This window comes from Drosophila tropicalis, unplaced genomic scaffold, assembly GCF_018151085.1.
Source record: "Drosophila tropicalis isolate 14030-0801.00 unplaced genomic scaffold, ASM1815108v1 contig_593, whole genome shotgun sequence".
Lineage (NCBI taxonomy): Eukaryota > Metazoa > Arthropoda > Insecta > Diptera > Drosophilidae > Drosophila > Drosophila tropicalis.
The window spans coordinates 19,811,159-19,839,083 of NW_027173070.1; the positions used below are offsets into that span (position 1 = coordinate 19,811,159).

Below are 27,925 nucleotides of genomic sequence, written 5' to 3' on the forward strand. Positions count from 1 at the left end.
TGACTAACCGGAAAGCCAGTTATGGCCACTTGATGCATGGAATCATTTACACATTTGAGCACAATCAACATACAATCGAGGGCCTTTTGTAGTTCTTTGGTGCAACTGCCACTATCACTGAAGCGCAGTAAGTCCTTGAGCAGTAATTGATACTTGGTTATTCGCTGCACTGGCTTGAGCAGATATGCAGCCAAAGGAAGTTTATGGCCCAAACGTTTCTGACACTCTTGAAGGAAAAGATGCGTGTCCACTAGAGTTTCACGCAAGCGTTCCGATCTCGGAATATTCTGACAGTAAAACGAATACAGTCTATAAAAGGTATCGCGCTACAAAAAGTAGAAAATGTGTTAAAAAAAGACTCAAGAATTTGGCAGTGCTTGTCACTTACACGTTGCACAAAACAAAGTGCCACCAGTTCGGTTGTCGATATACAGTTTTCCAGATCCTTGAGAAAGACATCGTTGTGAAAGGTGTAGAGCTCATGTAAATTGCCAAAAAGCACGTCTTCTTTTCCCTGCAAACTAGCTGGTACCATATGCATGAGTTCCTCTGATTGCATTTGATCGCAGTAGCCCTAAAAACAAGCATAATGTATTTATATGGATTAGTAAACAAAAAATTTAGATATAGGATTCAACTTTAATATCAATTTACATTCAATGATTCAGAATTGTTAAAGGCTGCCAACTCCTTGCTTATAAACTGCCCAAATTTCTGCTCAACATACTTATCAACGCTAAGATAGCCCTGATTCTTGACAAAATCCTTAAGAATTTGTTCATATTTTCCTGGTTTATATTGTGTCTCTTCCAGTTTTAATGGATCACAACCAAAATTATCTCCCAGAAAGCTATTCTCGAAAAACTCATGACAAAATTTTAGGATATCCTTATAGGAATCTTTGTTTTCCTCATTCAAGTTTGGAGAAGATTTAATGGATTCGTTTGATTTGTTTGAATTGCTCTCCAGACTAGAACGACATGAGTTGCACATGTAGCTATCAATAGCTGGAATATTCTTGGGTGCTGTCAAGGATTTAGGAGTTGATAGAACCTTGGCATTGTTAAGTGAGCCCAATGAGCTTTGGGCACGAGCCACAGACGATGATACAGAGAGAAAACTTTTTGGTTCGCTGTCATCCAGATAGGCCAAAATGTCTGTGTAATTCTTGCGTTGCAAATAGTCCTTGAACTCAGTGTCATTTTCTATTTCGGAATAACTATTCGACTCAAGGTAATCCTTAACCAAACGATACTCCAATGATTCATCGCAACTGGACAGTTCTATGAGTTCCTTGAATATGGTTCTACGATCATCCTTGAGACGCTGCAGACTGTTGCTTGCTGTTGAACCAAACGACTTGGGTTCCATTGTCGGTGTCTCGTGTCCATATTGTCCTTCGCACTCCTGAAGCGAACTTATCATCTTAACTGTCGATTTGCCATTGAGCATGTTACGTGAGGCAAAGTTGCAGAAATTCATTCCGAATACATAATTATCCCCATTATCTAGCGAGGATGACTTGAACAAGGGTCTAAAATCTGTAGGTCGATATGTGACACCAGCATTGGAGGCCTGTGAGTCGAACAGGGATCCTTGAAACGAGAGCGGAGACTCGCGTGGTGTGGCATTGAATCGCCTGATCAGGGAATCACCAAAACTCAGATTCAAACGACCGACAATATTTTGTACTCTTCGTAAACGAAACGAGTACTGTGTGCCCGGTAGTTTGGGTTTCGAAGCCTTATGAAGATCATAGCCACCATGGCGCATATTGATGAAAATTCGATTTGAAAAAAGATTGGTCCGTCCCGTGTGAGAGGCAAACGTTAAATGATGGCTTGCAACTGCCTCGAAAACCTACCATTGCTTATAGGTAAGTGTAGTTTTTAGTGTACTGCTGCGAATTAAATGAACTTAATGCACTAATAACAAACGGAGGCATTCATGCAAGTCTTTGGCTTCACCAGATAGACTTCTTCTTAAAGCATTCGGCTTTGGCTTTGGCTGCAGTTGGCTGACCACTGGTCAATTTTAAAAACTCATAGAATGGGTAATATCTTTATGCTCCATGGTCACTTCATGGGAGTGTGCGCTCGTTCTAACTAACTAAATGTGTACTAATTTCTCTCACTTCCTATATAAACAATCGGACAAACTTACCTTTAGAATTGAACTCATTTCGGTCACATAGATGCGTTCTGTCTCCAAAAGCTCTGTCAAAACATGACCACGTTTCAGTCGTCTCGCTTCAGCGTCCTGCAATTGAGTAAATATATTTAAATTCAGTATTAATACTTGATTTTCTCTACTTGAGGAAGCTTTATAGTTCATTGTGTTTAAGGGCGCGTAACGACTTATTTTAATACTGTCAACTTAAGACAGCAAAAAAACATTAAGCTCACTTGGAGTTTTTGTGTGTCTTGAATCTTAATTGTTTCTCTGTAGTTTCTCACCTGCTGCGTTTGCATATGATCGCCGCTATCTGGACTAGAGCCAGCATCTCCGTTCATCGAAACGCCCGAATCAGCGACTCCGTCTATACTTCTGGGCCGTAGTTCGTGTATGCCATCAGTCTGCAAAGAATCAAAAAAGATGAAAATTTAATAAATCGAAGCCACTTATAGTTGTTTTTTATATACATATGTATGTGATTTTAACGTCAAAAGAATAAGCCTATCCACAAATCACAATGTTGCCTTTTGCAGTATCATTTTTTTGAACTCCAAGTTATATTTTTCAATATCTAAATTGATGCCAAGATTTTCTGCATTAACCTTAACATCTTAAGTGATTTTTATTTTACTTAACCATGTTTTAGGTATTCCGTATTTGTTTACTTATTAATAACAGATCCCTGAAATAATCACTAAATTCTCTTAATCAAAACAGAGTAACATTTCCATTTGAGTTTGTACAACAAAAAATTGCATCAAATTAGAGTTTAAGTTACTAAAAAAGTGAATAGAGCAAAATGGTTTTTATTAAGAACATTTCTAATAATGATGCCATGTGGAAGAGTGGACTACGAGTTGTCTTAACGAGCTAACAAAAACTGGTTCAAGCAAGAGTCTACTACTTTTTTCTAACATATTACCTTAACTTTGAGTAACATAAATAACTGAAAATATATAATTCTTTAAGACCTGCTATGAGTTATAATACGTTAAACATTATTTAGACACATTTTCTATACAATTTTGAAAATTATGGTTTTCCTAATGATTAAAGTAGCTGATGGTATTTCATAAACTTTGTTCTATTTCTAAATGTGATCTCATCTGTAGCTAGAATTGTATTTCAAATCTGTTAAGCTAAAGTTTTATTGACCCAATCTTTAGTATTATTTTATCAATGCGATTTGATAGGCCAGGAGATTTGAAATCTACATTGTTTGTTTAGAATGGACGAATAAAAAAGAATCAAAATCTTCCCACCGCAAACGATTTCCTGCCCCGTCGCTACGCCCATGCAAATGGGAATCTGAGTTCCACAATCAGTTAAGATTCAGCTAAGTCTTTGACAAAAGGGCAAGTTTCTGTTGTTTCCAGCTAATCGCAGGCCAGAGAGAGAGGCTATGACTTTTCTAACTAGCCAACATTTATTTAAATGTGAAAAACGGTTCTTTTCGGTAGCCAACTCTCTGAGTGGCTGCTGGCCGGGTGCCACTTTCGCCAAGTTGTTGCCTTTAACGTCGGACCACTCAATGCGTTTTGACTTTCCATGGTTTTTTTTTGGGTTCTTTTAGGTTTATTTGTTTTTCGAATAACATAACCTACAGCAGGTAACTCACTGGTTAGTTAGGTTCTAGGCAACGCTGCTTCTTGTTGGTTGTGGTAATCATAGAATGCGCTTCATCGCACTTCCGCAGTGCAGTGAATATTAGATAATGGCCGCTGAATTAAAATCTGACTGGACGCCCGCTTTGCGCTTTCTAAACCAACAAGCCGGCCAAAATTAACCAACTTAGATACACAGTCTGTTTCTGCTCTTAATTGCTTTAGCAGTGCTTAGCAGCGCAAACTCTGTTTTGGTAGAATTAACTTGTTTCTGTTTCTTGAAATGGGCATATTAACTTACACACAAAGAAAACAATTTTTGTTTATAATATTAGCAATGAAGTTACTGGCTAAAGTTTTCTGTTATTTTCTTGTATTTAAAAGACTTTAGATCAGTTTTTCTTAGAGCAAATCAAATCAATTTTTGGCTTGGCTTAAATACAAAATGTTAAAAGGGTAGCTCACAATTCGTTGTAACCCAGTTAAATTTATTTGTTTCTTTTGTTAATTAGACTAAATTTTTATTGTGCTTATTATGACGGTATGTTTGCAAGTAGTAGTAGTAGAAGTAGCTAACTAAAACCCTCACACTTCTATGGTTCACTTTTCCATTTTCATTTTGTTCACTTTCCACACATTTTTTGTTGTTGTATGGGCGAATAAGGGCATGGAAATTAGAAACTGCTTTGTAAATACCTTAAGTACAAAGTATTAAGAAGCAGCAAAAGACTTAGAGTAAATTAAGATAACTATTTTTACCAAATTAAGTCAATTTTCTAGATAGATTGATTAGTATAAACACCAAATATACTCTTTCCGATGGAGATAATCTATAACAAACATTTGTTGCACTTGATTAGTATTGTTAAAGTCTCCTTAATTTTAAATTATAATCTACAAAAATTACCAAATTCGATTTGTTTGACTTCCTTGAACCTAAGCCAACTGTTTTTAAACTGATTTTTTAGATAAATTAGACCATTCACTTTTAATATTGGTTGGTAATATGCGAGAACTCGTGAAGGTCGTCAAATTGGTTTTGAAGACTCGGTTCGTTTGACGACTGATGCTCGTTTGTGACTTGGCTTTAAGAAATTAGGCCATTTAATATGAGCAGAGAAACTCGATTGGTGATACCGTTAGTCAACAAACTTAAGAATTTCGGCATAAAATTTTGAATTCGATGCCAAGTGATGGAATGCACGAATGTTTGAATGCATAAAATTCTATGAATATGTTTTGATAAGCTTCATACACACTCATGATGCGAAATCACACACACACACACATACCTGTGTGTGTCTGGTGTTTGTTGTGTCACATTTGAGTGTATTGGTGGTGCATAGACAATAGAGAAAGTGAAAGGTCTTAGCGGTATATCTATCGAGATGCGTGTCGACGAAACAGTCGAAAACTATTTTGATTGGTAGCAGATTTGGCGGAGAGCCCCCCCCTCCACCACCCAACTCCAAGTCAATCCGACTGAGCAAACATCGTAAAGTGAATCTCTCTATAGTAGTATGCAAATATGCAAAATGCGTTGCAGGATAAGGTGATAGTTGGTTCATGTTCACACTCTTTTTTTGTTTTATTATCGTGTTTGTCTTTAACATCAAGAGAGATAACATGCAAATAATTTGTATACCCTGTACTTGAAAAACCATGGGCATATCGAAACTGTCAAAGGTTAAAGAATATTAAACTTAATGTCCCTTGAAATTGAACAACTGCAGCTTGCAGCAAAAACTCGGTAAACCTACGATTATGGAGGATATTGCCAACTATAGGGTGAAGAAATGTCAAGATATTAGAAGCAACGAATGCTGTAAACAAATTTAATAATCTATATTTATCTTTTACAATAGATAAGTAACCGGAATATTTTATACAAATATACTGCTTAATGGTTAGTACATATGTACATATATTGTATATAGTATGTGTATTATGTTTATAGAATTCGCCGAACTTTGATACGGTTTTTTTATTCTCAGAACTATTTCTATAGAGTCAATTCATCGGATTCGAATTTCCCTAAAAAGGATATTAGATCCTAGACGTAAAATGGCTAAACAATTAACATTTTTGAGATTGACTATTTCAATTATCGACCTAAGATTCATACATAATTCATATTTTGATGGCAAACTGAAATCTTTTGCCTTCAAATTGACTATGTGAATTTTATTTGTATGTAGGCGAATATATTTTTTATAAAGTTTTGCCAAGCCTCGCCTTGCCCTTAAATTAATATAGTTAACTTAGTTAAACTACATTCAACCAAAGATATTGGCTTTTTACCAGTCGTTGTATCAATTTTCCAGATAGATCTTTATACTGTCTTTTTAACACTCTCCCATGATATAGAAAAAACTATTCTTAAATCAATTTGTATTTAGTTTCAATTAAAAAATTGCTTTCTTGTCACTCTTTCTTTACTTTGTTTTTGAGGTAGATCTGCACTTTTTTATACCATGCACCCAAGGGTTGAAAACGTATATTAAAGTTGCCAAAGTATATGTAACAGGCAGAAGGAAGCTATACCAACCCCATAAAGTATATATACCTTTTCTTTATCAACATCAACAGCCGAGTCTGTCCGTCAGTATGATTCTCAGAGAAATCTAATTCTAATCAGCAGACTGTGTTTTTACTCTTAAGAGTGAGTGAGATAGCATTTGCACTTGGTGCATGGTATACCGAAGTCGGCGAGACGACTTACTTAGGTAATTGGGACAAGTGATCTATACTAGCGGCTCATGAACTTTTTTCGACTAGTTCGAGTGCATCAACCTAACGAGATGTCCATTGACTATTGAGGTCATTCGTGTTTTAATTTTTTCTATGGACCTCCCGTAAAGCATATTTAAGTTCTTCTGATTAACCGAACAGAGAATTTTCGTAGCTTTCCCCTTGAAGTTAAATTTTTAGTTAATATGAAAGAAAGAAAACCTTGTTAAGTACGTGCCACGGCCAATCGAGTTTTTATGGAAGGAGGGTCGTCTAAACACCTTTAGCACTTAGCCCATGTTTGGCATAGTGTATTGTCATTAAGTTATGTGTCAGGTATTGATAAATACTTTTACTAAAGTTTTTGCTTTGTTTTCACTGCACATATTTTTGTAAAACGAAGAAAATAAAACAAAACTCAGAGCTACATACTATTTAATGGGGAGTTAACGTGTAATTTTCTTACGAAATCAAACAAGAAAAACAACCGCAAAAAAATTAAACACTAGAGTATATGCTTTTCTTGCTGATTATCCATTGTTGGTTATTTATTAATGAAGCGAAGCTTCCTGGCACACGCTAACTCTTCATTTCGTCTACCTTCACCTTTGCTCGGTCTGTTTCGGATGTGCGATTTTTGTGATTATATAAGACCACAAGTCAAATATGTATTATATGTATGTATATCCGTGTTGGTTGTTTCGTGTCATTGGAGTATGGCAATGGCACTACCCAATGCGATATGAGTGGGTGCTCTAGCCAAACAAACAAACAAAAATAATGTATAAAATTCATTTGGGCAAGAATTTTGCAGTTGACTTGAAGATGCTCTCACTTTCGAGTAGGAGGAAGAGGAGGAGGAGGAAATTCACGTTTCAATGGATTGTCGAATTGGAGTGAACCAAGCGGAAACCGCATTTGTGACACTCCCCCAATTGGCTTAGAGGCATAGCTTCCGCCTAATTAGACCCCTCTCCTCTGCCTTCCCACTTAAACTAATTATTGTGCAGCAAAATGCACATGCATGCATTGCTCTCGATTGCTCTATCTTGCCTACCTTTCGCATCAGTTTTTTATTGCCGCTTGTGTGCGTTATGGAATGAGGACGGCTTTGGACGGCTTTCGGAATATCGACAATGAAATCTCCATCATAGTAGGAGCAATCATCCTCATCACAACTGGATATGTTGCAGCAACAGGCTGAGGCTCCCAGTTCAGTTCCGAACTCATAGCAGGCATTATTCCAAAAAACTCCACCCACTGCATTGCAACAGTCAGCATTTGGAGCTGGCATTGGATGGGTGATGCAAGTGCAGCAGTCCTGTTCGGAATCGCAGATGGAACTACTGTCTGGGCAAGAGCCACCGCATCCCGAAGACGAAGTGGAGGTATTCGATCCATGAGACATTCTAGAGACTGTCTCACCACATTTGCCCTTGTTGGCACTATTGCTACCCACATAGATTTTCAAGCAGTTGCTGTTGCTGGTGGGGCGCGTGGGCAATGGGGAGCCCAGAGCGGATGATGGTAACATTAGAGAGTCTGTATCCATATAGTCATCGTTGGGATCTATGCAGCTCTCTTGCACCCAAGTATCGTCGATACTAATCTTAGTGCTGATTTTCGCTGTTGGTCTGAGGTTGAGGTCGTTTAGTTTGCGTTCCTTCTCTATGTTACACTGTTTAACGTGAACCGCTGCGGCCGTCAGCAACTCGTTTGTGGTGGCCTTAATCAGAGACTTCTTGGCAAAGTTCTGCACATCATTGGGGTCGACATGATTCTTAGTCAACTGCCCGGCCCCTGACCCCCCAGAGGTGGGGATTTGTCGTTCAAATTGTTTTTGCTTCGTTTGCACTCTGTTTTCCAGTACTTTGACACAATCAACGCATTTATCATTTTGTCGCAGATTCGTTTGCTTAATCTGTTGATGCTGTTGTTGCTTTTGTTGCTGGTGCTTGCAATCATTGGATGAGGAGACGCCAGAGTCGGAACAGCTCTCGAGGGAGAAGCGTTTCGCATCACTCGATGGGTTTGCCGTATATTTGCTACCTTTAGATCCCTGTCCATTTTGAACTGTGGAGCGCCCTGTCGGTGGTTCCACAGCCAACTGATTGATAATAAGAAGGGGTTGTCTTTTTTTACGAATATGAATCCGCTCCAGCTTGGTTTTCTGTTGCAAGCGAGGAGATTGCTGTTGGGGCAGAGGCTGAGCGTTTCCATTACTGGCGCCTGCCCTTTGAAACATCCATTTGGGCGGCGGTCCAGTGGCTTCGCGATGGGTCAAAGGTTTTGGAATTCGCGTCGCTGGTGGTTGGTGTGAGTCGCAATCCCTGTTCTCAATGCGAGCTATGCGATCCGCACGGGATTTTATGCCACTGCTGGCAGCTGTTGAACGGGCCAAGTCCCGTTGTACATCCCGTGTCGAGCATTTGGCATGGTAATTCCAACTATTTGACTTTTCACAGTCTTGAATGACTGTGCTGGCCTCCGTGGAGTCAGAGTTCGAGTCGGAGCATGAGCAAGCCGACTGAGAGCAACATTGTGATTGATCGCAATCGTAACTCTGCACCGATTGAGCATGCGGATGCGGAGGGGCCATAAGTCTTGGGAGGGAAGAGCGTTTACTGCCGGACTGAAGAAGCAACTGCCACGATTCGATAGTTGGTGGAGGCAATTGGGGCAGTGCCTTTCTCTCCTGCACAGGGAAACGTCCAGTTGGCTTTGCCTGCGGCGGTTGACGTCGATAACCAGCAAAACGCGCCGGATTATTCAGACGTGGAGCCGTTGGTGCCTCATTGGATCGATGCATAATGGCCTGTTTGCACTGGTGAACATAGTTCACCTTAAGTAACTCCATTTTGGGCACATCTCCGCTACTGGTGTGCGACATGCGTGAATCTATGGTGCTATCCTGACCGCATGCCTCAACCGTAGACAGTTTGCGTGGCAATGCGGTCTGAGGTAATTTGCCAATGGGCATCTTTTTGTCACCGACACCTTTTATTCGAAAAATTATCTTTGTCTAGACCAGGTCGATGGTCTATGCATTATACACAATTATAATAAAAATCACAAAATTGCAAAACAGATATCTTTCTGTTGCTACACATTGGTCGCTGGTTCACTAGTCACACTTTTGACTTTGATGCTTATATTCACATGTAAATTCCGCGGGTATGGACCAATTACACGATTGACGCTCTTTGTATGTCAAATCTTCATTGATAACGGAGAGTTCAGCTGGGATTAATCGCTTTTAGTTATATTGTGATGTCTGCCTTTGGGGCAATCTATTATGATACGAATATATGGATGGACCCATCCATAGTTATGTAAATTATACTCTCGTAAGTTTTCAAAACTATGGCTCGTAGTGCTCTTGGACATTTGCGCGCGCGCTCGACGTTGTTTCGACGTTGAAAGCTCGGCTCAGACTGGAGTGGGCTCCAAGTACTCGGCTCCCCACTTGGTTGGATGCAACATGTTGGCTTGTTGGCATTCGACCATGTACAGTTTATTGGCCGTAATCCGCAAGCGTTCGCTTGTCTTCGGGGTTTGGGGACTGGGGCTGGGGGGCTTTCTCTTCATTTTCACCTTGCTCTGGTTCTAAGTGGTGCTTCTTCCCACTTATCTACATATGTAACATTTAAATAGCCCCCAAAAAGCTTCACGTCGTGGAGAGTTCATTTTAGCCGATTGTGACAAAAGTAAATATTGCTTCATTCTGTGGAAAAGGGCATCCTTAGCCAATGGGATTGCGTTGGCCAAGTGTGACTACCAACAGGTGAGCGTGACGTGGGCTGTCGTACCATGATTATTGTCAAAAATATTTCGGTTTTTTTTCTTCTTTGGTATGAACCCAGCCAGTCGCAGAAAGTTCAATTGAAAGTGAAACCCGCACACGAAAACAATGAAACTGAAAAATCAGCTTTTCATTAATTAAATTAAGCAAAACGCAAAGAGAGAAATTATCGCATAACAAATATAAAACACAAATATGTACATCATACATTGTATGTATGTATTTATGGAGCTGTAATATGGAGACACTAATCTCGGTACGTGTAACTACAAGTAAGTACAGTATGCCATAAAAGAGAAGCTGGATTGCCCTTGTAGCATTTGGCTTGAAATTAACGATTTTTATCATTTTGTACGACAGACAAAAACAAACAATCTGGTAAAAGTTCAGTGCAGATGCGTTGCACCTGCCACAAAGTAGGGCCAAAGCAAAGAAGCACGAAGAAAGCCTGAAAGTAGAAATACTAATGTGGCGTTGCAGCCTATTAAAACCCAGCTAAGGGTCGGGGAATAGCGTAATGAAATGGCTTATAACTAATATAATACACCATTGCAATTGGTGGATGCTGTAAGCTTCTTTGGAAATCGAAAGTTTTGTCGTGTAATTTTTCATTTCCTCATTTTGAAGAGACTTTTCTTTTTCGGTTGACAATAGATAATAATTTAATTATCAAATTTGAGTTTCAAATTATTGCAACTTACATATTTCTAAAAAAAAAAATTTTTACGTTCTTGAGCTTATAACTCACAATTAAAAATAAGTTATCGTTAGCAGATCTAAAATGTTTTTTTTCTTAAATTATTTTTATTGTTTCATTGACAAGAAAATCACTGATTTAGAAAATGTTAAATCCAACATAAAAGTATTACAATTGAAAGAAATCAATGAAAATAATGATTGCGACTAAATTTGACATTTTTTAATTGGTTTAACTTTAAAATTCAGTGACCTTCTGTCTAGTATTTTATTAAGATGCAGATGAAAATTGTAAAGTTCGAAAAAAATGCTCAACATTGTGCTTTAAAATGAAATATTTAAAAATTTGTTAATAAGAATAAATATATCTTCAATTTGTGCTTCAGAACTAAACTGAGACAGGAAGTCTAGTCAAATTATAGACAAATTTACTTACCAGGGTCAACTCAACCAAATTGGCTTACTTGAGTTTGTTACTGTAATTAGTTAAGGTGAACATCTAAATATATAGTTATAAAATTGATTATACATCTGCGACTTGAACTGTTTTTTCTTGTCTCCTTATGTTAAATGAGTAACTAATAATTCAGGATTTTAATTTTTGTTTTCTTTTCTTGCATTAATTAGTCGAAAAACTTTCTTATTTTGGTGACCTAAACTTCAGTTACTTTTCCCATGAGCAGTACAATAAAAAAACGCACAATAATAGACGGAGAGACAAACAATTATAAAATACACAAATAAATTGAAATTAAATTCAAACCCAAAATCTGACGCAGCAGAAAAATCCCATGAACAAGAAATCGGCTAAAGGTAAGGTAAAGTCTCGAACAATGCGAAATTATGTCTAAATATGAACAATTAAATGAAATAATAATGGTTGTACCTTCAGCTTAACTAATTTTTCTTGCTCTGCACGCATTACGAACATACATACATAGATACAAATGTATATATCTGTCAGATACATATGATGGATCGTCTATAAATAGGTAGCAGATTGTTGTAGAAAGTCGAAATTGTACTGTGACCCTTAACGCTTCAATATGTTGTTTAGTCTCTTGCCTCCAATTTGATGGGGCAGATACCAAAGTGTGGAGTTGTTAATGGAGAGTAGAGAGCATGTACAGATACAGATACAGATAGACATTTGTATCTGTATCTAAGACATTCCACACATGCAAGCGATAATACATATGTTTATTGTTTCTCTCATTCGAAATCAATTAAAATATCTCACTTTTGGTTTACTATACACTTTTGTGTTTTTGTTTTTATTGATTTCCGCTTTTTGTACGTATGTACTTCCCTTTCGCTGAAACAATCAACGAGCAAATCGTTTTTACTATCATTCAAACACTGAGATTATGTGTTTGCAAAATTAACGAAGTGATGATTTTTACATTTTGAACTAAGGGAATGAATGAAATGTCATTCAATGTTAAAGAGACCCAGAATTCAATATTAAACGAGCCAAAATAGCAAAACAAATGACAGATCAATTTGCATATTGCAGACTTAATGACTAAGTAAATTCATTCGAAAGTTATTACAAACGTTTATATCCGAATTGGACAATTGCTTAATTCGCCAACTAAGTAAACTAACATAAGCGAAAATGCAAAATAAATATAACTAATTTGGGCACTCAAAAGTCAGTTTCTTCAGGAAAAGAGATCTAGAATGTTGCTTGCCAGCCAAAAAGACTTGGGTTGGTCCCTCATTTTAAATTTTATAAGTAAGTTGAAGGTTAATACTCATTGAGGTTAACAGATAATAATTTTCTTGGTCTAAAAGTAAGCAACTATTTAAATGGCACCACCACTTGTATATTTTGGAATGATGCCTATGAATTTGAGCCACAATCCTTGGCTAAGGGCTACTCAAGTTTTGTGGGAATTAACATTGTTTCGTTGGCCAACAGTTTAGACCATGATGTTGTCAATGTGTGGGCCAAGAAACAGCAGCTAACTGAACGAGAATTGCCCTTTAATGACCTCTTGCTAAAGCTAACCATATCAATTGAGACATCGCACTGTGAGGTGAGCTCATACACACCTAAAAATTTGTATACTCTTATTCACATATATTAATGGCATAGAATTTTGTGGTTTTTGGCAAGGATATTTTCCATTTTGTAGATGTTTTTACAAATGCTTCTATGTACTCCATTTGGCGTTCTATGCACAATAAATTTGTCTTTTTGCATTTGAGAGAAGAGGAACCCTTTTACGACAACTATTTTTTTGAAGGTAATCCCTCCCCCCTATATTCTATTCTAAATATTGTTAATTGTTTTAATCTGGGTTTTAGATCAACCCAACATACTTTTTGTTGTGAGAAATGATGGAAACGACAGTCACTTTGACCTGAAAACCAACAAATATGTCGGACCTAGGCCTGAAAATCCGGCGGAGCTAATTTTATTAGATCACTATAATGCAACGGATCAGAGCTTTCAACTGGGTGCTCATCTATTCCCCCAAAAAACTCGCAATTTGCAGGGTCGTGAATTAATTATTGCTTGCTTTGATTATAGGCCTTATACGGTTATCAAACATGTGAGTGTGAATCTCTTTCTTCGAAGTCTGAGTCTGTAGAATGCAATTTCTTAGAACTCTCATATTAATGCTCGGGATATAGGTGTCCCTTTGGACTCTGGATATTCTGGTGTTTACATAGATGGCACCGAAACGCAAGTAGTTCTTACTTTCTGTGCTCAATTCAATTGCACTGTGCAAATAGATACGTGTAAGTAGCCAGAAGTCAGTCAAAAAGGGGCTTAAGAATGCCCTGTATACAAATATTTAAGTATAACACCTTACTTTGAAATGAAGTTTGTCAAAAATAATTGGACTCGTGGACTTGTGGGAAACAATTTCTAATGTTTTAAGGTTTTCTCCAAAACGACATGTTTCAAATCGGTAGCCAAAATTTTATGCTTTGATCTGTATTTTTTGCAATATTCAATTTTTATTCTCGGTAATGCTTTTATAATCTGTCATCATCAAACAATTTGTCAATTTACTCATTGATTTACATGACGTAAAGGTAAATATCAATTTTCGGCTTAAATTATGAAACACGAAAATGACTCAACATTTTTTTAATGTTGAAAAAAAAAAAATCATAAAATTATTGTCACAACAAAGAGTTTCCAAAATGCTGATAAGAGAGACAGACTAGTGATACTACACTAAAAAATGATGTTATCAACCGAAAAGATAACTTGAATCAGACTTTTCTCGATTAAATCTCTAGTACATATCTAATAATTTTATTGTTAAACAAGGTGCTAACTTGAGACAATTTATTTTAAGTTTAATTCAATGATTATCCACAGCTGATGCTAACGATTGGGGTACAATTTACACGAATATGTCTGGAGATGGAGCTATGGGAATGATTATCAACCACAAGGCGGATATATGCATTGGGGCTATGTATACTTGGTATGATGATTACATGTATCTTGACTTGTCAATGTATCTAGTGCGTTCGGGAATCACCTGTCTGGTGCCAGCACCACGAAGATTGGCCAGCTGGTATCTGCCCTTACAACCATTTCAGGGTACACTGTGGGCTGCCGTCTTAGCCTGTATAAGTATTGAAATATTTGGTCTAGTGCTGGCCCATAGAAGCGAAGAAGTGCTCTATGTAATGTCGGCAAGTGCCCGGGATGGCTGGTTAAGCAGTTGTAAATTTGCCTTTGCCCTTACCTTTAAGCTTTTCATTTCCCAGTCGGGAAACAGTAGAGCGCGCTCAATGACGGTTCGAGTGTTGCTTTTCGCATGTTTTCTGAATGATATTATAATCACAAGCATATATGGAGGCGGATTGGCTAGCATACTGACCATACCCAGTCTAGATGAGGCGGCTGATACCGTAGAACGATTGCGGGGACATCATTTGCATTGGGCTGCTAATTCGGAAGCTTGGGTTTCGGATTTACGCGGTTCTGATGAGGTAACTATTTACTCTGTGCATTAATGCATAGTAAATTTCTAAATTTCTCTTCTTAAGCCGCTTGTGTTGGACCTTCTGCAAAACTTTCACATTTACAATGATAAGCAATTGCTAGACTTGGCCCAGGATAAACGTGTTCACATGGGATTCGCTGTGGAACGTCTACCTTTTGGTTTGTTTATTTAGAGAAAAGTTTTTCGGAAACTTTGAACATATTGTTTGTGATTCATAAATGATTCATTAAGGACCAGCTGTTGTCTTAATTTGCACTTTATTCAACTTCATGCACCTGTAATACCCAACTGGTTTAAGCATGAAGGCTGTGGCCCAAGTTAATGGGAAAACCAGATGTTTACACTAAATTGTGTGATTCGACTCTATTAACTGCATTACCAATATATTTTACAGGTCACTTTGCCATTGGCGATTATTTGACGGCCCAAACCATTAACAAGATGGTCATCATGCAGGATGATTTGTATTACCAATATACAGTAGCTTTTGTTCCACGTCTCTGGCCTCTACTTGAAGAATTTAATGCTTTGATTTATCGATGGCACTCCTCGGGATTCGATAAGTATTGGGAATACCGCATTGTGGCCGACAATCTCAATGTTCAGATACAACAGCAAGTGGAAAGCACAATGTTGAGTAGTAGTCAAGAGGATATTGGACCCGTCACTCTGGGAATGTCAAACTTTGCAGGAATAATTTTGGTTTGGGTATTGGGAGCAACTGCAGCATCTTTAGTCTTTGTGGGGGAGCTGCTCTTTGCCGCCAAGTTCAAGCGTTGGAGCTTAGCTCCGTGAACTTCTTTTCATTTGGGCCATCTCACATTTAGATTAATTTTAGTACACAGAAACGCACTGTTTGCTTATTGCGAAATAAATACCAACTATTGCCCAAGAGCTCATAAAACGAACAAATTTCACTTTAATCTGTTACGAGTGCCATAACTTTCTGAGCCGAATCTTCTGAGAGTCTGTGTCAAATGCCGAAATGGAATGGCAACCATAATTCATGACAATTTTAAAGACCAACAGACACACACACACACACACACTGTGGCGGAAGTGGCGTGAAAGTTCTCAGAGTTCGGTGATTTATACTGTCGTATAGTGCAGATACTTTTTGTTACGTGTAAATGACCATAGCCATGTGGATACCTCCCAATGGCCAAAGCCTACGAAATAATGGCAAGAAACTCGTGTAAATTGTCGCTCGACGGGTCATGACCATTTTACACGTTAAGTGAAATTCTTGTTGGCATAGACACGAGCTACAATTCAGATTGAAAGGTTAATTGGTTGTATATACATATGTGTATGTATTTCAGCTTTCGGCTTTTAGCCATTCCGATTCCGATCATTGAATCTTGATTGGCATGCATGACACGTTGCGTTTTGTGGCAAAGTGAAAGTGAAATCTACAGTGTTCCTATGAAATATTCATTGATAATCCTGGACAAAGAGATGAATCATGTGAACAATTGATTACTTAACCAAAATTTAAATGTTTACAAAGCTTTTGTTCTTATTTTTTTAGACGTTCTTGACAAGATTTGTCACAAATGATTCATTTGAACTACCTGCTGGTAAACTAAGCTGATTACCCACTATAAAAACTGCCGTCAATCTTTATGTGGCTACAGAACAAACAATTGCCTTGTTCCCTTTAAGTTGAGTGCTCTACTTACAAAAAAAATGCTATTTAATTGGCTTTTTCTCTTTCTGTTGCTTGGCATAGAACAGGTTCTTGGTTTCACTATGCCAGAATATTACCGGCATGAAGGTAGGTTAATATATACATATAAATTTAATTTTTTTTTAATTCTGGGAAGATACTTTTGTTTTTTAAACATGTACTCCTCAGCCATTTGCAAATTATCACCTGACTATGGAAATTGCGGTCATCAGACTTATATGTGGTACTTTGACTACTCAGAAAAGAATTGCAAGCGTTTCATCTACTCAGTTTGTGGAGGCAATCGAAATCGTTTCTACACACTGGCTGAGTGCACTGAATTCTGTGGCATTCCCTTTGCTTAGAGAGTATTAAGGTTAATATATCAATGGACTTTAATAAAAGAGAAAAGTGTGCAAATGTGCATGTGTGTGAGTTTCAGTGTGTGCGGTTTGAGGGTGTTGCAAAGGTTGAATGCGCCGCAACAATAGCCTACTGAACCTATAGACATGGCTACAATGTGAGGGCCACTTTGAATGACTGTCGGCCTGCATATATGGATGCCTGTAAATTTTACAGGTGTTTTTTTTTGTTGCTTAAATTTACGTGCCTGGGATTGACAATGGCCAAATGGCTAACTTATATGAAAGAAAATATTTTTCCTTGCACAATATTTTGAACATTGGCGACTAATTCAATTGACTCCAGTCGTCTGCAGCTGTCTAATAATTTTATAATACTAATTACTTACACATTTATATGTATATATTGTGAAAGTGAAAGACACGGCGACAGTAATTCATCGACGAGCTTAAAAAAAATGCGAATTAATTATTTAATTATGGAAAAGCTACAAATGTATTCAAACAAGTGTAATCAAAGACTTAGGCCTTCACTTTTACTCTGCTGTGTTACCATAGAATTTCAATTGCTGCAGATTCTGAACTCTATGGGTGGGCAGGCAAACCATTGATTGATTTTTATGGCTCTTTATAGAAGGCCACTTGAATTGCTTTCGTTAATTGCTCAATAGTCAGGTGAAATCGTTTCAAAGTGTAAGATGAGTCAAGACACAATCAAATGTAGGTACTTTTTAGTTAATGTATCTCTTTTTTCTCTCTCTCTCTCTCTCTTTTGGTATTGGCCAGAACATACCACAGAGCTGACATACAAACATAATTACAAATTGCTTACTTTATCGAGTGCTACACAATAAATAAAATGAAGCAAGTAAGTCGACTCGTCGACTTGGGTATACCATACACCTGGTGAAACAAATATTTCAAATTTCGAAGACCAAATGTATGTCTATTAAATTGTTTTTACATGTTTTATACTATGTGCTATCTCGCTCACTCTACAAACACACGAGCACTCTAGCGCCGCCACTAGCCAACGTCCAATTCTGGCCTTGTGGACCGCGTAGTAAAATACGTTCATACGCATATTTTACATGTTTCTAGTCCGATTTCAATAAAATTTGGTAGTTTGATAGAAATAGATAAGAATAATTAGTCTGCCGAATTTGAATGCGATAGTCAAAAAAATACAGGAGGAAATCGGTTTTTTCTAAATTATGGAGGCGGAAGTGGGCGTGGCAAAATGTGAAAATATCTAAATTCTCCGCGCATACTATGCCAGTATACATACTAAATTTGGTGACTTTAGCTTTGTCAGTTTTTGATAAAATCAGTTTTGTTTAATTTACGGGGGCGGAAGTGGGCGTGGCAAAATTTTTAAATAGCCAATATCTGCGCGTCTATTAAGCTAGTCTACATACTAAATTTGATGTCGGTAGCTATCATAGTGTTTAAGGAAATCACTTTTATGTAAATTCCGGGGGCGGAAGGGGGCGTGGCAAAAAGTTTAAACAATTAGTTTCTGCGCGCTAACTAACCGAGCATATAAACCAAATTTGATGTCTCTAGCTATTATACTTTTTAAGAAAAACAGTTTTGTGTGATTCCTGGGGGCGTAAGGGGGCGTGGCAAAAAGTTTGAACAGTTAATTTCTGCGCACTAACTAATCGGGTATACAAACTAAATTTGATGTCTCTAGCTGTCATACTTTTTAAGAAAAACAGTTTTATGTGATTCCTGGGGGCGTAAGGGGGCGTGGCCGAAATTCCAATTAATGCTGAACATGTGCATACTACACGAGTATACATACCAAATTTGGTGGCTCTAGCTCTTATAGTCTCCGAGATCTGCGTGTTCATACAGACGGACGGACGGACGGACGGACGGACGGACGGACGGACGGACGGACGGACGGACGGACGGACGGACGGACAGACGGACATGGCTAGATCGACTTGGCTGTTGATCCTGATCAAGAATATATATACTTTATAGGGTCGGAGAAGCTTCCTTCTGGCTGTTACATACATTTTGGCGACTTTAATATACCATTTCACCCTATGGGTGTATGGTATAAAAAGAGTCGACACAAATCGATATCAACATCAATCAAGTGGCCACAAACAAAAAATAACAAAAACACAAAAACAAACTGTGCCGATGACAACAAAAGAGAATATCCCCCTCCCCCCACTACCAACACCCTGGGAGCCCACAAGAAAAGGCGATTATGGACCCATCATTCATTCTTCTGCTGCTGCATACTACAATTGTAATATCGGCGCCAGTAGAATTGGCCAAATCTCCAAGAAGATGCAGAAAAAGTTAGCACGAGCCAAATTGAATAATGCTGAAAGAAAGCAACGGCATAATGCACCGTTAGCTGATCACTTATGAAAATGATTTCACCAAAGATTGCGAAAATTGCTTTTCCTGCGGAAATGCAGCAGCAGCAGCAGCAGTTGAAAGCGCAACCTTTTCGGTGTGAAATGATGTTAGAATCGCACAATCACGTAGTTCCAGAGGAGAAAAAAGATTATAATGGGTGATCAGTCTACTGACTAAGTCCAATCATCGCCTTTCCCCCCCTTCCCATCCCTTCCCTTTCTAACTCATCAAAAGCAATTTAGTCCGAGTTCGAGTGCCAGTCCGAGACTCTTACATAACTGCAAGAAACACAAGAAAAAAAAAGAGTTAGACCACCGCAGCATTATGCGCCGCCCTGGCCCACATGCTTCTATACAAAGTGCTTTAAGTAATTATGAAAGGAAACGCTTATAAAGTGTCTATGTAAACATTTCTGGTTGTATTTCTTTTAGTTGTCATTAAAACGATCGTAAATGCTAAATGCCACCGAGCATTCAACCCAAAGGAGGGTAGGGTCATTACACAACTGCGGGTAGTAAGTGCACGTTGTAAGTGGTCAGGCATTTGATGAGACTTAGAGAAAGATTCGCTGCGCTTTGCGGGTCGCATTCATAAGTGAAACTTGTCAGTTTGAGGTTTTCTTATCATACCCAAAACTAACCGACAACTGACTTGCCATTGTTACGCCCTGGCCCCTTCTGATCCGCCTGCCCTATTCTGTTACCATCAGCTTTTGTACAACTTATTTATTGCAGCGAAACAATTGGCTCCAAGCCAGTCCCCCAACCAGCCAGCCGCAAGTGGCAAGTAGCAAGTCTGCGTTTTTTGAGCAAGATAACGAGAGCAGCGTGTGAACTTTGCACAATGAACTTGAAACTTGTGTAGGCACAACAACAGCAACAACAACAAATGGCAAATAGGGAGAAAACCAAATTGAAATAAATTGAATACGCCAAGCGTTGGCGTTAAAACCAGAATAAAAGAAGTTTATAAGTACCTACAATGGAGCAAATTTCACTGAGCAACTAATTATTTCATTTTGGCACAGAGTTTGTCCCATTGTGGGGCTTTATTTAATTAGCACTAGGCCATTATTTGGCTCATTAAAATACAAGAAAAATTTGCATAAATTCGCCTTACCTTATTGAGTTTGCGTCGCAACAGATGCGGTGCCCCGCCAGGTGGTTGCAGGGGTACAGCTGGCTCAGGAGTTACCTGTCAAGTAAGCAAAACAAGAAAATTGAAATAGTATTTTTTAATTTGCATTGATTTTAAAGAATGGTTAAAGTATTCACCTGTTGAACAGGACGAGGTGGTTTCAATGCCAGTTTTTTTAAGCTTGCAATGCGTTTGTCACACATCAGGGAGACATCATCAATGCGTTGGAGTACCTATAAAAATAAATGGATTTTAATCATATTACTTAAGCTATTTTATTCTGTTTCAATAATTTCCTATGAGAGCCCAATCAAAAACCCATTTGCTTCAATTGATTGTCCACGTTTTCTCATTGGCTGTGGCAAAATGAGTTTAATTTCATGAGATATCTTACACACAGAGGCAAAACTTGCTTATGGGGCTAACGGCTAGCTACGTGATTAACCTGCATTTTGCACATAGCGCAGAAAATTGCAAAGAACAAAGACAGGTTAAACTTTTAAAACTGTAAGCATATAATAGATTAAAGCAACTCCTCCTCAAAAGTATAGAATTGATTGGAATCGCCCGAGGATAACATTTAACATTATTGAAATCCTCACATTCAGGAATGGTTTAGAAAGCTATATTATTTATTTATTTTACAAATCACAAAAAAACAACCAAACCAACTTTTAGCAAAAAATCATTTCACTAGACTTTAGAAATGCTTAATTAATTCTAAGTTTTATTAAACCTATCTTTAAAAAATTGCGCAAAACCTATGCAATTCTGTAAAAGAATTCGATTGTACTTTTCTGTTTCCTATAATGTATCTAATATATACTTTCTTTAAAGATAAGGTCTCTGGATATTACATACACCTATGTACATATATTATTCGTTTATTTATATGAAGTTAAATAAGAACTTTTAAGTAAAAATTGAGACAATGTTTTTCTAGATAGCTCACTTGGAAGATTCTAACAGATATTAAATTTCGTGTTGATTAAAGTAATCTGTCTGAAATCAATTTAAGCTTTTTTCTTTGGGGTCAAGGTCGGAACTGGAATGATGCCGAGAAACTTAAATATTAGTTTTAGTAACTTGTTTTATAAGTCAACGATTTTCACTTACTAACAATTGTCGAATGATAAATGATAGTTTACAACTAAAATTACATTTCTTCTTCTTTTGTCCTGCGCATTACTCTTCGGTAAATTCAATCCTACATAGTAAAAATTGCTAAAGAAAATCGCACAAAGTATTGTTCAAACTCTTTTTATTCAATATAATAGACTTTTCACCTTAATAATGGTATGATAATTTTCACCTGCCATAAAACTAAATCAAGTTCATCTGCATTATTAATCTAAAAGCTTTTCATTGGCCTTAACATTGTTTTTTAAAATGTTACACTACTAAAGCATTAATAAAGATTTTTCACACTCTCACAATTTGCCCAATTTGCATGCTAGCAATAAGTATATATTTAGATGCAGGTAGATATGTACATACATACATATGGTATATATATTTGTAGTAATTATTAAGCAGAATTTAGTGGCAATCTCGTGCGTTTTCTTTTGTTATTTGTTGACGAGTGGAAAAGTTTTCGAAGAAAGTACGAGTGATTCATGACCGGCATTTTGGGCCGAGTTTGGCGAGTGTTGAACGTTTGCCTGGCGGTGAGGTGTGGAAGACTGCTGGCAGAAGACAATTGAAATTATGCCGTGGCACAAATGCAGAGACTTTTCATCAGAGTGCTCACAAGCGGTGTGCCTGTCAGTGCTGTTAGCGTAGTCTTTTTTTTTTTTTTGGAGCATTGTCGACCTAAAGTGCATTTTGTTTGTCAGCGCTCAGGCCGTATAATTAATCATATTTGTCACAACAGAGATGGCACACGTTTTTCTTTTGTTGGTATCGTCGATCTTAGGGGAAAATATCGCATCACATATGCTTCAATTGTTTAAAGTTAAAGATTGTGAAAAGCGAGTTTTGGAGAAGCGTGCAAAGACGATTTAGTGGGGATGATGTGTCCCAAAAAAGTTTAAATTTGCAGTTCGACTGACTTAACTTATGACTTTCGTGATATTAGTTACTTCCTCTACACATATTATTAATAATCGATAGTCGGCATCTTGCATAATGTTAACTTGTGGCGTAGGATCGCCGGCTGTGGCAATGCCATGACGTTTGACATTTTACATAATTGCCTCCTTGAAGGCGACCCCACTTGGTCTTTGGACACTTTCTCTTTCCACGGGATCGGGTTTTCCACTTACAATGTTGCGCATCTTCGGCACAGAGGCATAAGCTGCTTGCATCTATTGTCAATTGACCAGTTTGCCAGTTTAACATGTTCACTTAATGCGTATCTATGTATGCATTTGGTGTGTAGACTGTCCCTACCACTATAATTCAATTTAATCAATTGGCTTTCTATTTGTAAAATTTTTCGTATATTCACTTGCCAATCGAAGCAACTTCTTCTTCCTAGCCGGTTAGGACGGAAGGCTATTCATCCCATGATCTGACCACTTGTGACCTCTGTTACGCCACAGAGCCTCCAACCATTGCAATTTATTCAACATTCAATAGGATAGTTTCATTTGATAATGTTTACTCTTTATGAGTATTGGTTTTTTTGATAGACTGCTGACCCCGCTGAAAATAACTAACATCCATAATTTGGAAAAACACAAAAATTGGCCAGATGAAGCTGTAAGATCGTTGGACTCATTGTTTGGCTGGTTTTGTTATAAAATCAAATCAAGTCTCGATATCGCCTCCTCTTCCACCGCATCGATAAACGTGTCGCAAGAGTTTAAGAATTTAGTTGTATAATAAGTAGCCAACTCCGTTACGCCATGGCATAGCATAATAGATGATTCTTACGAATCGCAAGGATAACCAGTTCTACAACTGGCCAAACGTGCCACAGAGACTTGTATGAAAGCAGTCTACACAAATATTAAGAAATGGGTCAGGTTCATTGCATATGCCAAGTATACCAGAAAACAGAAATTGCAGCCAATATCCAGGCAAAAATGCCATGAAATGCATAAACGGGTTTAGACTGACCCATTTACGAATATATAGGTCAGTAGAAGCAAGTATAATTAGCATTCTGATTCAAGTTTTTGGTCAACTTTTTAAATCGACTCACAAACACACAATCGTTATGATATACATATGTAAATGCATGTATCACAATATCTTTTAAATAATTATTAAGTTATTAACATAAAAACAAATATTCTTTTTTTGTCACTTGATGCCTTTGATATCTTCAAGTTAACTTGTCCAACATGTTGCGCAACATGCTCGATGTTGCAGCAACCACAAATGTTGCTTTCCTGTTTAACAATTAACTCAAGTAACAGATAAAAAAGGCGTTTCAAATGTTACGCAAAATGATTAGGCAGTTATTTTAATGTTAAAAGTCACCTATTACCTTAAGTTATGTTTTCGCCGTCTAATTTAAAATCAGCCCAGCTAAAATTTGGCCTAGAAGTATGCAATCACTTTTAGAAACCTCAGATAAACGAACTAGATTAACTAACTTAAGTAAACCTTTTATGTATTTAATTAATTTGTATAGATAACTGTAGATTTAAGTCTTAGTATGGGCTTGTAGTTTTGTTTAGCCCAAGCTAGTTTTTCTATGTGAATGTTGAAAAATAAAATACTTCTGGAGGTGTAAATTTCTTCTTTTTTAACTAAGAAATTTTCCAATGCTATGATTCAATTATTAGGAATAAATAATCGACTTAGAACGGCTAATAGACAGACAGCTCTATATTTTCATTTATAAATTGTGTATTTGTGGTTACCAATAGTTCTCATTGCATTCGAGTCGCCCACTCCTGGTGACTGCAAGCGTTTATAGAAAGTCGCATAGCGATTGCTAGAATAACCGGTTGATTGATAGCATTTTAGAGAATTAACAACTATTACGCCTATTCCTGCTACTGCAACAACGACTAAATTCCAATTCCTGTTATCTAACTGTACAGAAAGAAGAGAAGAATACGAGAGACAAAAAGAGACATAGACAAAGAAAGGCAGGGACGCAGTATAATGCGCTTTTTCCCCATCTTCTTGAAAAGATGCCAATGAAAGTATACACACAAATGGACTACACACAAGTGTGCACAGTCTTTGATGTAAATATACATTTGTGGTGTGACTTCTTATTTATTTGCGTCAAATGGACGCAATGTTTGTGCGAAACAGCGCTGGTTGTAGGGGGTCAGTAGCCTTTTGCTTTGGTAATACATGAAATTATTTAATCCACAAAGTTGTTAAGGCATGTTACAACTCTCAAGTGCTCCCGTTGACATTCCATCCGACAGGTGTCCATCTCACTCTACTCGTTGTGGCTGTTGGACTAATATGGGTTACAACACTGAAATACATTTGATGGTCACAATAGTTGTTGCAGTCTTTGTTGTCGTTCAATTTGTTTGCTTTTTACCCATTGATTTATAACAAATATTGATACAGGAACTCAAGGACCGCGCTGGTTCACCTATCGTTTGCAGATTTTAGAATCAATATGATTAACATTTTATCAACTAAATCAAACTATGCGAACTACATTGAACGCATTTTCATTGTATTGTTTGTATGACAGATGTTTAATATTGGTAAACAATTTGTAGAACAATTTGAGATAAATATTGGTTCCATTTTACTATCAATTTAAAATAGAACGATTTTTTTATAGTTAAGCTTGTTATTTTATTCGTACCTGTGATAATGCACTAGCGCTCAAAATGCTGGACAACAGCAAATTAGACGTCTGAAAAGAAGTTTCCCACTTGACCTGCCATTTAGACCAGAGACGGACTGGTGATGCCACCCCCATATTTCATGATCACCTTTAACAATATTTGCTTATTTAGGATAGATCACAGATATAAAAAAATTCCAAAATTCCAAAGTTTGAAGCTAATAATTTTTCTATGTTATTTCTTTATTATTTATTATTTCTTTCAAACGATGAACATGTATACAGCTAATCCTCGATAAAACGAACATCGTTATAACGAAAAACTTAAGACATCGAATTTTAATTTTCCCTTAAAAAAAAACTAATACTACTAATAATAAGTTCGTATAGCGAATCTATAAAAATAACAAAAAGTTTCTGGTTCCCTCGAAGTTTCACTGGATTAGGTTAGCCTAAAATGTCTAGTCTACTTAACTAAAATACTCGCCTTCCTTTGAGTTTTATAGATTATTTTGATACTCTTCTAATCGCGTCAACGTTATATATAACCTTTAACTTAACTTTGACTTGGTTTTTCAAAAGTCACCATGAAGTGGAATGAAATTGTGTTCTTAACTTCCATCACTATAGATTTGTCATAATTTAAAAAGTATATGTACGTAAAAGGGTAATTACGGAAAGTTAAATCATACATTGTTACGCTTGAATTGTACTTTCAGTGTGTGCTTGAATTGTACTTTCAAATAATGCTTAAAGATAAGAACTTTTGCGACTCAATATTGACGCATGAAATGAATTCAAAACATTGTACTTTCAAAGTATAATGTCCATACTACATTATTTATGAGTAATTGTGTGGGTTTTTTTGCTCTGATGGAATCTATTTATTCTCGCCCTAACTTGCCAATCCTTTATTTCATTAAAAAATAGTCTCACTCACCTGTGAAACAAGAGCTTTAGTCTCAGGTGTTGTGCTTTCAAGAAAAATCTTCTTAAATTCACTCGGACTGGACAGTTTGAAGTCGGAGGCAGAAGCAATAAATGCCAGTATCTCCTGTAGACTCTGCTCTGCCAAATCCGCCGACACTGAGCACTTTTCGATGCGCTGCGATGCCAATAACTCGACTCCGTTGGCACACCATTGATTAGCCTGAAAAAAGGCAACAATTACTAACGCCACTCACTTTTTGAATATAAATTAATTTACCTTTTCAACTCTCTCCATAAGTTCACTATTTTTGGCCAGAATATCCAGTCTTTTATCGACTCGCAATGCGATTTCATCGCAAACCCGCTGCAGTTCGTGACATTTGGGTTGAACAACATCCCAGGGGTAAACACCTCGCGAGCCGATTAATTGTTGTCCTGCCTGAATTATTTCTTTAGCTCGTTCTGTGTCCCCTTTGGCGGTAACTTTGAACTCTTCCGTTTCCTTAAGTAGGATCGCAACTCGTTCCACACTCTCTCCGATTTCAGTCATTTCCCCAATCGTCTTTAAATGCCCATCGAAGACATTCTGAAATTTACATAGATCGAACGGTATCAGTGGGTGACTCAGCTTGATAAGAAGAGTGACGTCTCACCTGAAGCTCGCGGAAATCCTGTTCGAACATTCGCAGCAGTAAACACTGCTCCAGGCGGTTGCGATGTGTGCGCCAAAACTCATCGAATCGACGTTCGGTCTCCTCCAGTTGTACGAGCAGTCTACGATAATCGCGACAGTCATCATAATGTTGAGGTTGTTTAAATTTATATTGTTGATGATAAATAATTTGTTGACGATGCATCGGCTGCCCTGCACTGGATCTGCACAACGGTTTGTTGGGTGTTGGTTGTCATTTATGAACAGTGCAACAAAAAGTCGAGTTTTGTTTGATTTGATTCATTTAAATTAAATCGTTTTGAAAATGCATTTTTTGTTTTGTTCGTTTTTTCGATTTTGAAATGTTTAGGTTTTGCCACACGAGCGAGCAATGCGAAAGACAAAGACAAAGACAAAGAGACAAGAGACGGCAACAACTTTGATAAGCAAAATGGGTGATACGAGAATTCAAGTGAGTTTAAGATCGTCTTTAATTCAAATGTGTATGAAGTATTATGAAAGTGTTTCAGTGTTTTTTGATTTTGTGCTGTACTTGAGATCAAGAAATACAAGGTATGTATGTGAATGGGTCGCCAGTGTAGGGTGCCAATTACGGTGAGTCATTGATGAATGTTTTAGATTGTATCTTATAATACATACATATATATAAATTTTAAAATATTTTTCAGATAGTAGAAGCCAACAACTTAAGATCAACAATATTTACATGCAACAACAGCTAGCCATTTGTTTATAAAGTTTATCAGTTAAAGGTACCAGGGATGGTAATTGAAATGCTTCATAGTTGCAATTAATAGAAATTTCCGAGCTGTGAGTAATTCTTTTTCACTCGAAAATTGTTATTACTTGTGGTTTCCAAACTATTGTTCACTATGAGTTTTTATTTTTATTTAGATTTTTACTAAAACGAAAGATTTTATTTGTTTACTGCGAAAACTTATTTAAAAACATAAACAACGATACAAAATATTATCTTATTCAGGAACGATTGAGTTGAATGATTTGATCAAAGTCATTATAAGAATACAGGAAATAATTTAATAATAATTAGTAAGCCGTTCCGGC

The 27,925-nt window shown here is 37.3% G+C and overlaps 2 protein-coding genes and 1 long non-coding RNA gene across 15 annotated transcripts in view; 2 read left to right on the top strand and 1 right to left on the bottom strand.

Annotated features, from left to right (window-relative positions):
• Positions 1–27,925, bottom strand: part of LOC137575759 (guanine nucleotide exchange factor DBS) — a 38,409-nt gene that overhangs the window by 3,786 nt on the left and 6,698 nt on the right. For 10 of the 13 annotated variants that reach the window (XM_068288437.1, XM_068288436.1, XM_068288432.1 and 7 more), the window contains exons 7-15: positions 26,841–27,063; positions 26,465–26,773; positions 26,198–26,407; positions 20,678–20,773; positions 20,523–20,597; positions 2,457–2,576; positions 2,164–2,259; positions 389–574; positions 9–326 (exon numbers count right to left, since the gene is read on the bottom strand). In XM_068288437.1, coding sequence (XP_068144538.1) covers positions 9–326; positions 389–574; positions 2,164–2,259; positions 2,457–2,576; positions 20,523–20,597; positions 20,678–20,773; positions 26,198–26,407; positions 26,465–26,773; positions 26,841–27,063 — 1,633 coding nt within the window. Of the gene's footprint in view, positions 1–8; positions 327–388; positions 575–2,065; positions 2,102–2,163; positions 2,260–2,456; positions 2,577–7,566; positions 9,548–20,522; positions 20,598–20,677; positions 20,774–26,197; positions 26,408–26,464; positions 26,774–26,840; positions 27,064–27,925 lie in introns of those variants that run through there. The other 3 variants (XM_068288434.1, XM_068288444.1, XM_068288443.1) reach the window with 3 other exon arrangements.
• Positions 12,691–15,782, top strand: Ir41a (Ionotropic receptor 41a). Its single transcript, XM_068291350.1, has 8 exons — positions 12,691–12,745; positions 12,805–13,049; positions 13,109–13,259; positions 13,321–13,568; positions 13,623–13,758; positions 14,351–14,973; positions 15,031–15,145; positions 15,382–15,782. The coding sequence occupies exons 1-8, from the start codon at positions 12,691–12,693 to the stop codon at positions 15,780–15,782; spliced, it is 1,974 nt and encodes a 657-aa protein (XP_068147451.1).
• On the top strand, positions 27,064–27,587 carry LOC137575762 (uncharacterized). Its single transcript, XR_011032227.1, has 4 exons — positions 27,064–27,073; positions 27,210–27,311; positions 27,370–27,412; positions 27,529–27,587. It is a non-coding gene; the product is annotated as an uncharacterized lncRNA (long non-coding RNA).

Excerpts from the sequence above, each read along its gene's own strand:
- Ir41a (XM_068291350.1), top strand. The coding sequence starts at position 12,691 with ATGTTGCTTGCCAGCCAAAAAGACTTGGGTTGGTCCCTCATTTTAAAT. Across the intron at positions 13,569-13,622 it reads CTTATACGGTTATCAAACAT|AACTCTCATATTAATGCTCG; the intron begins GTGAGTGTGAAT and ends GCAATTTCTTAG. Across the intron at positions 13,759-14,350 it reads CACTGTGCAAATAGATACGT|CTGATGCTAACGATTGGGGT; the intron begins GTAAGTAGCCAG and ends GATTATCCACAG.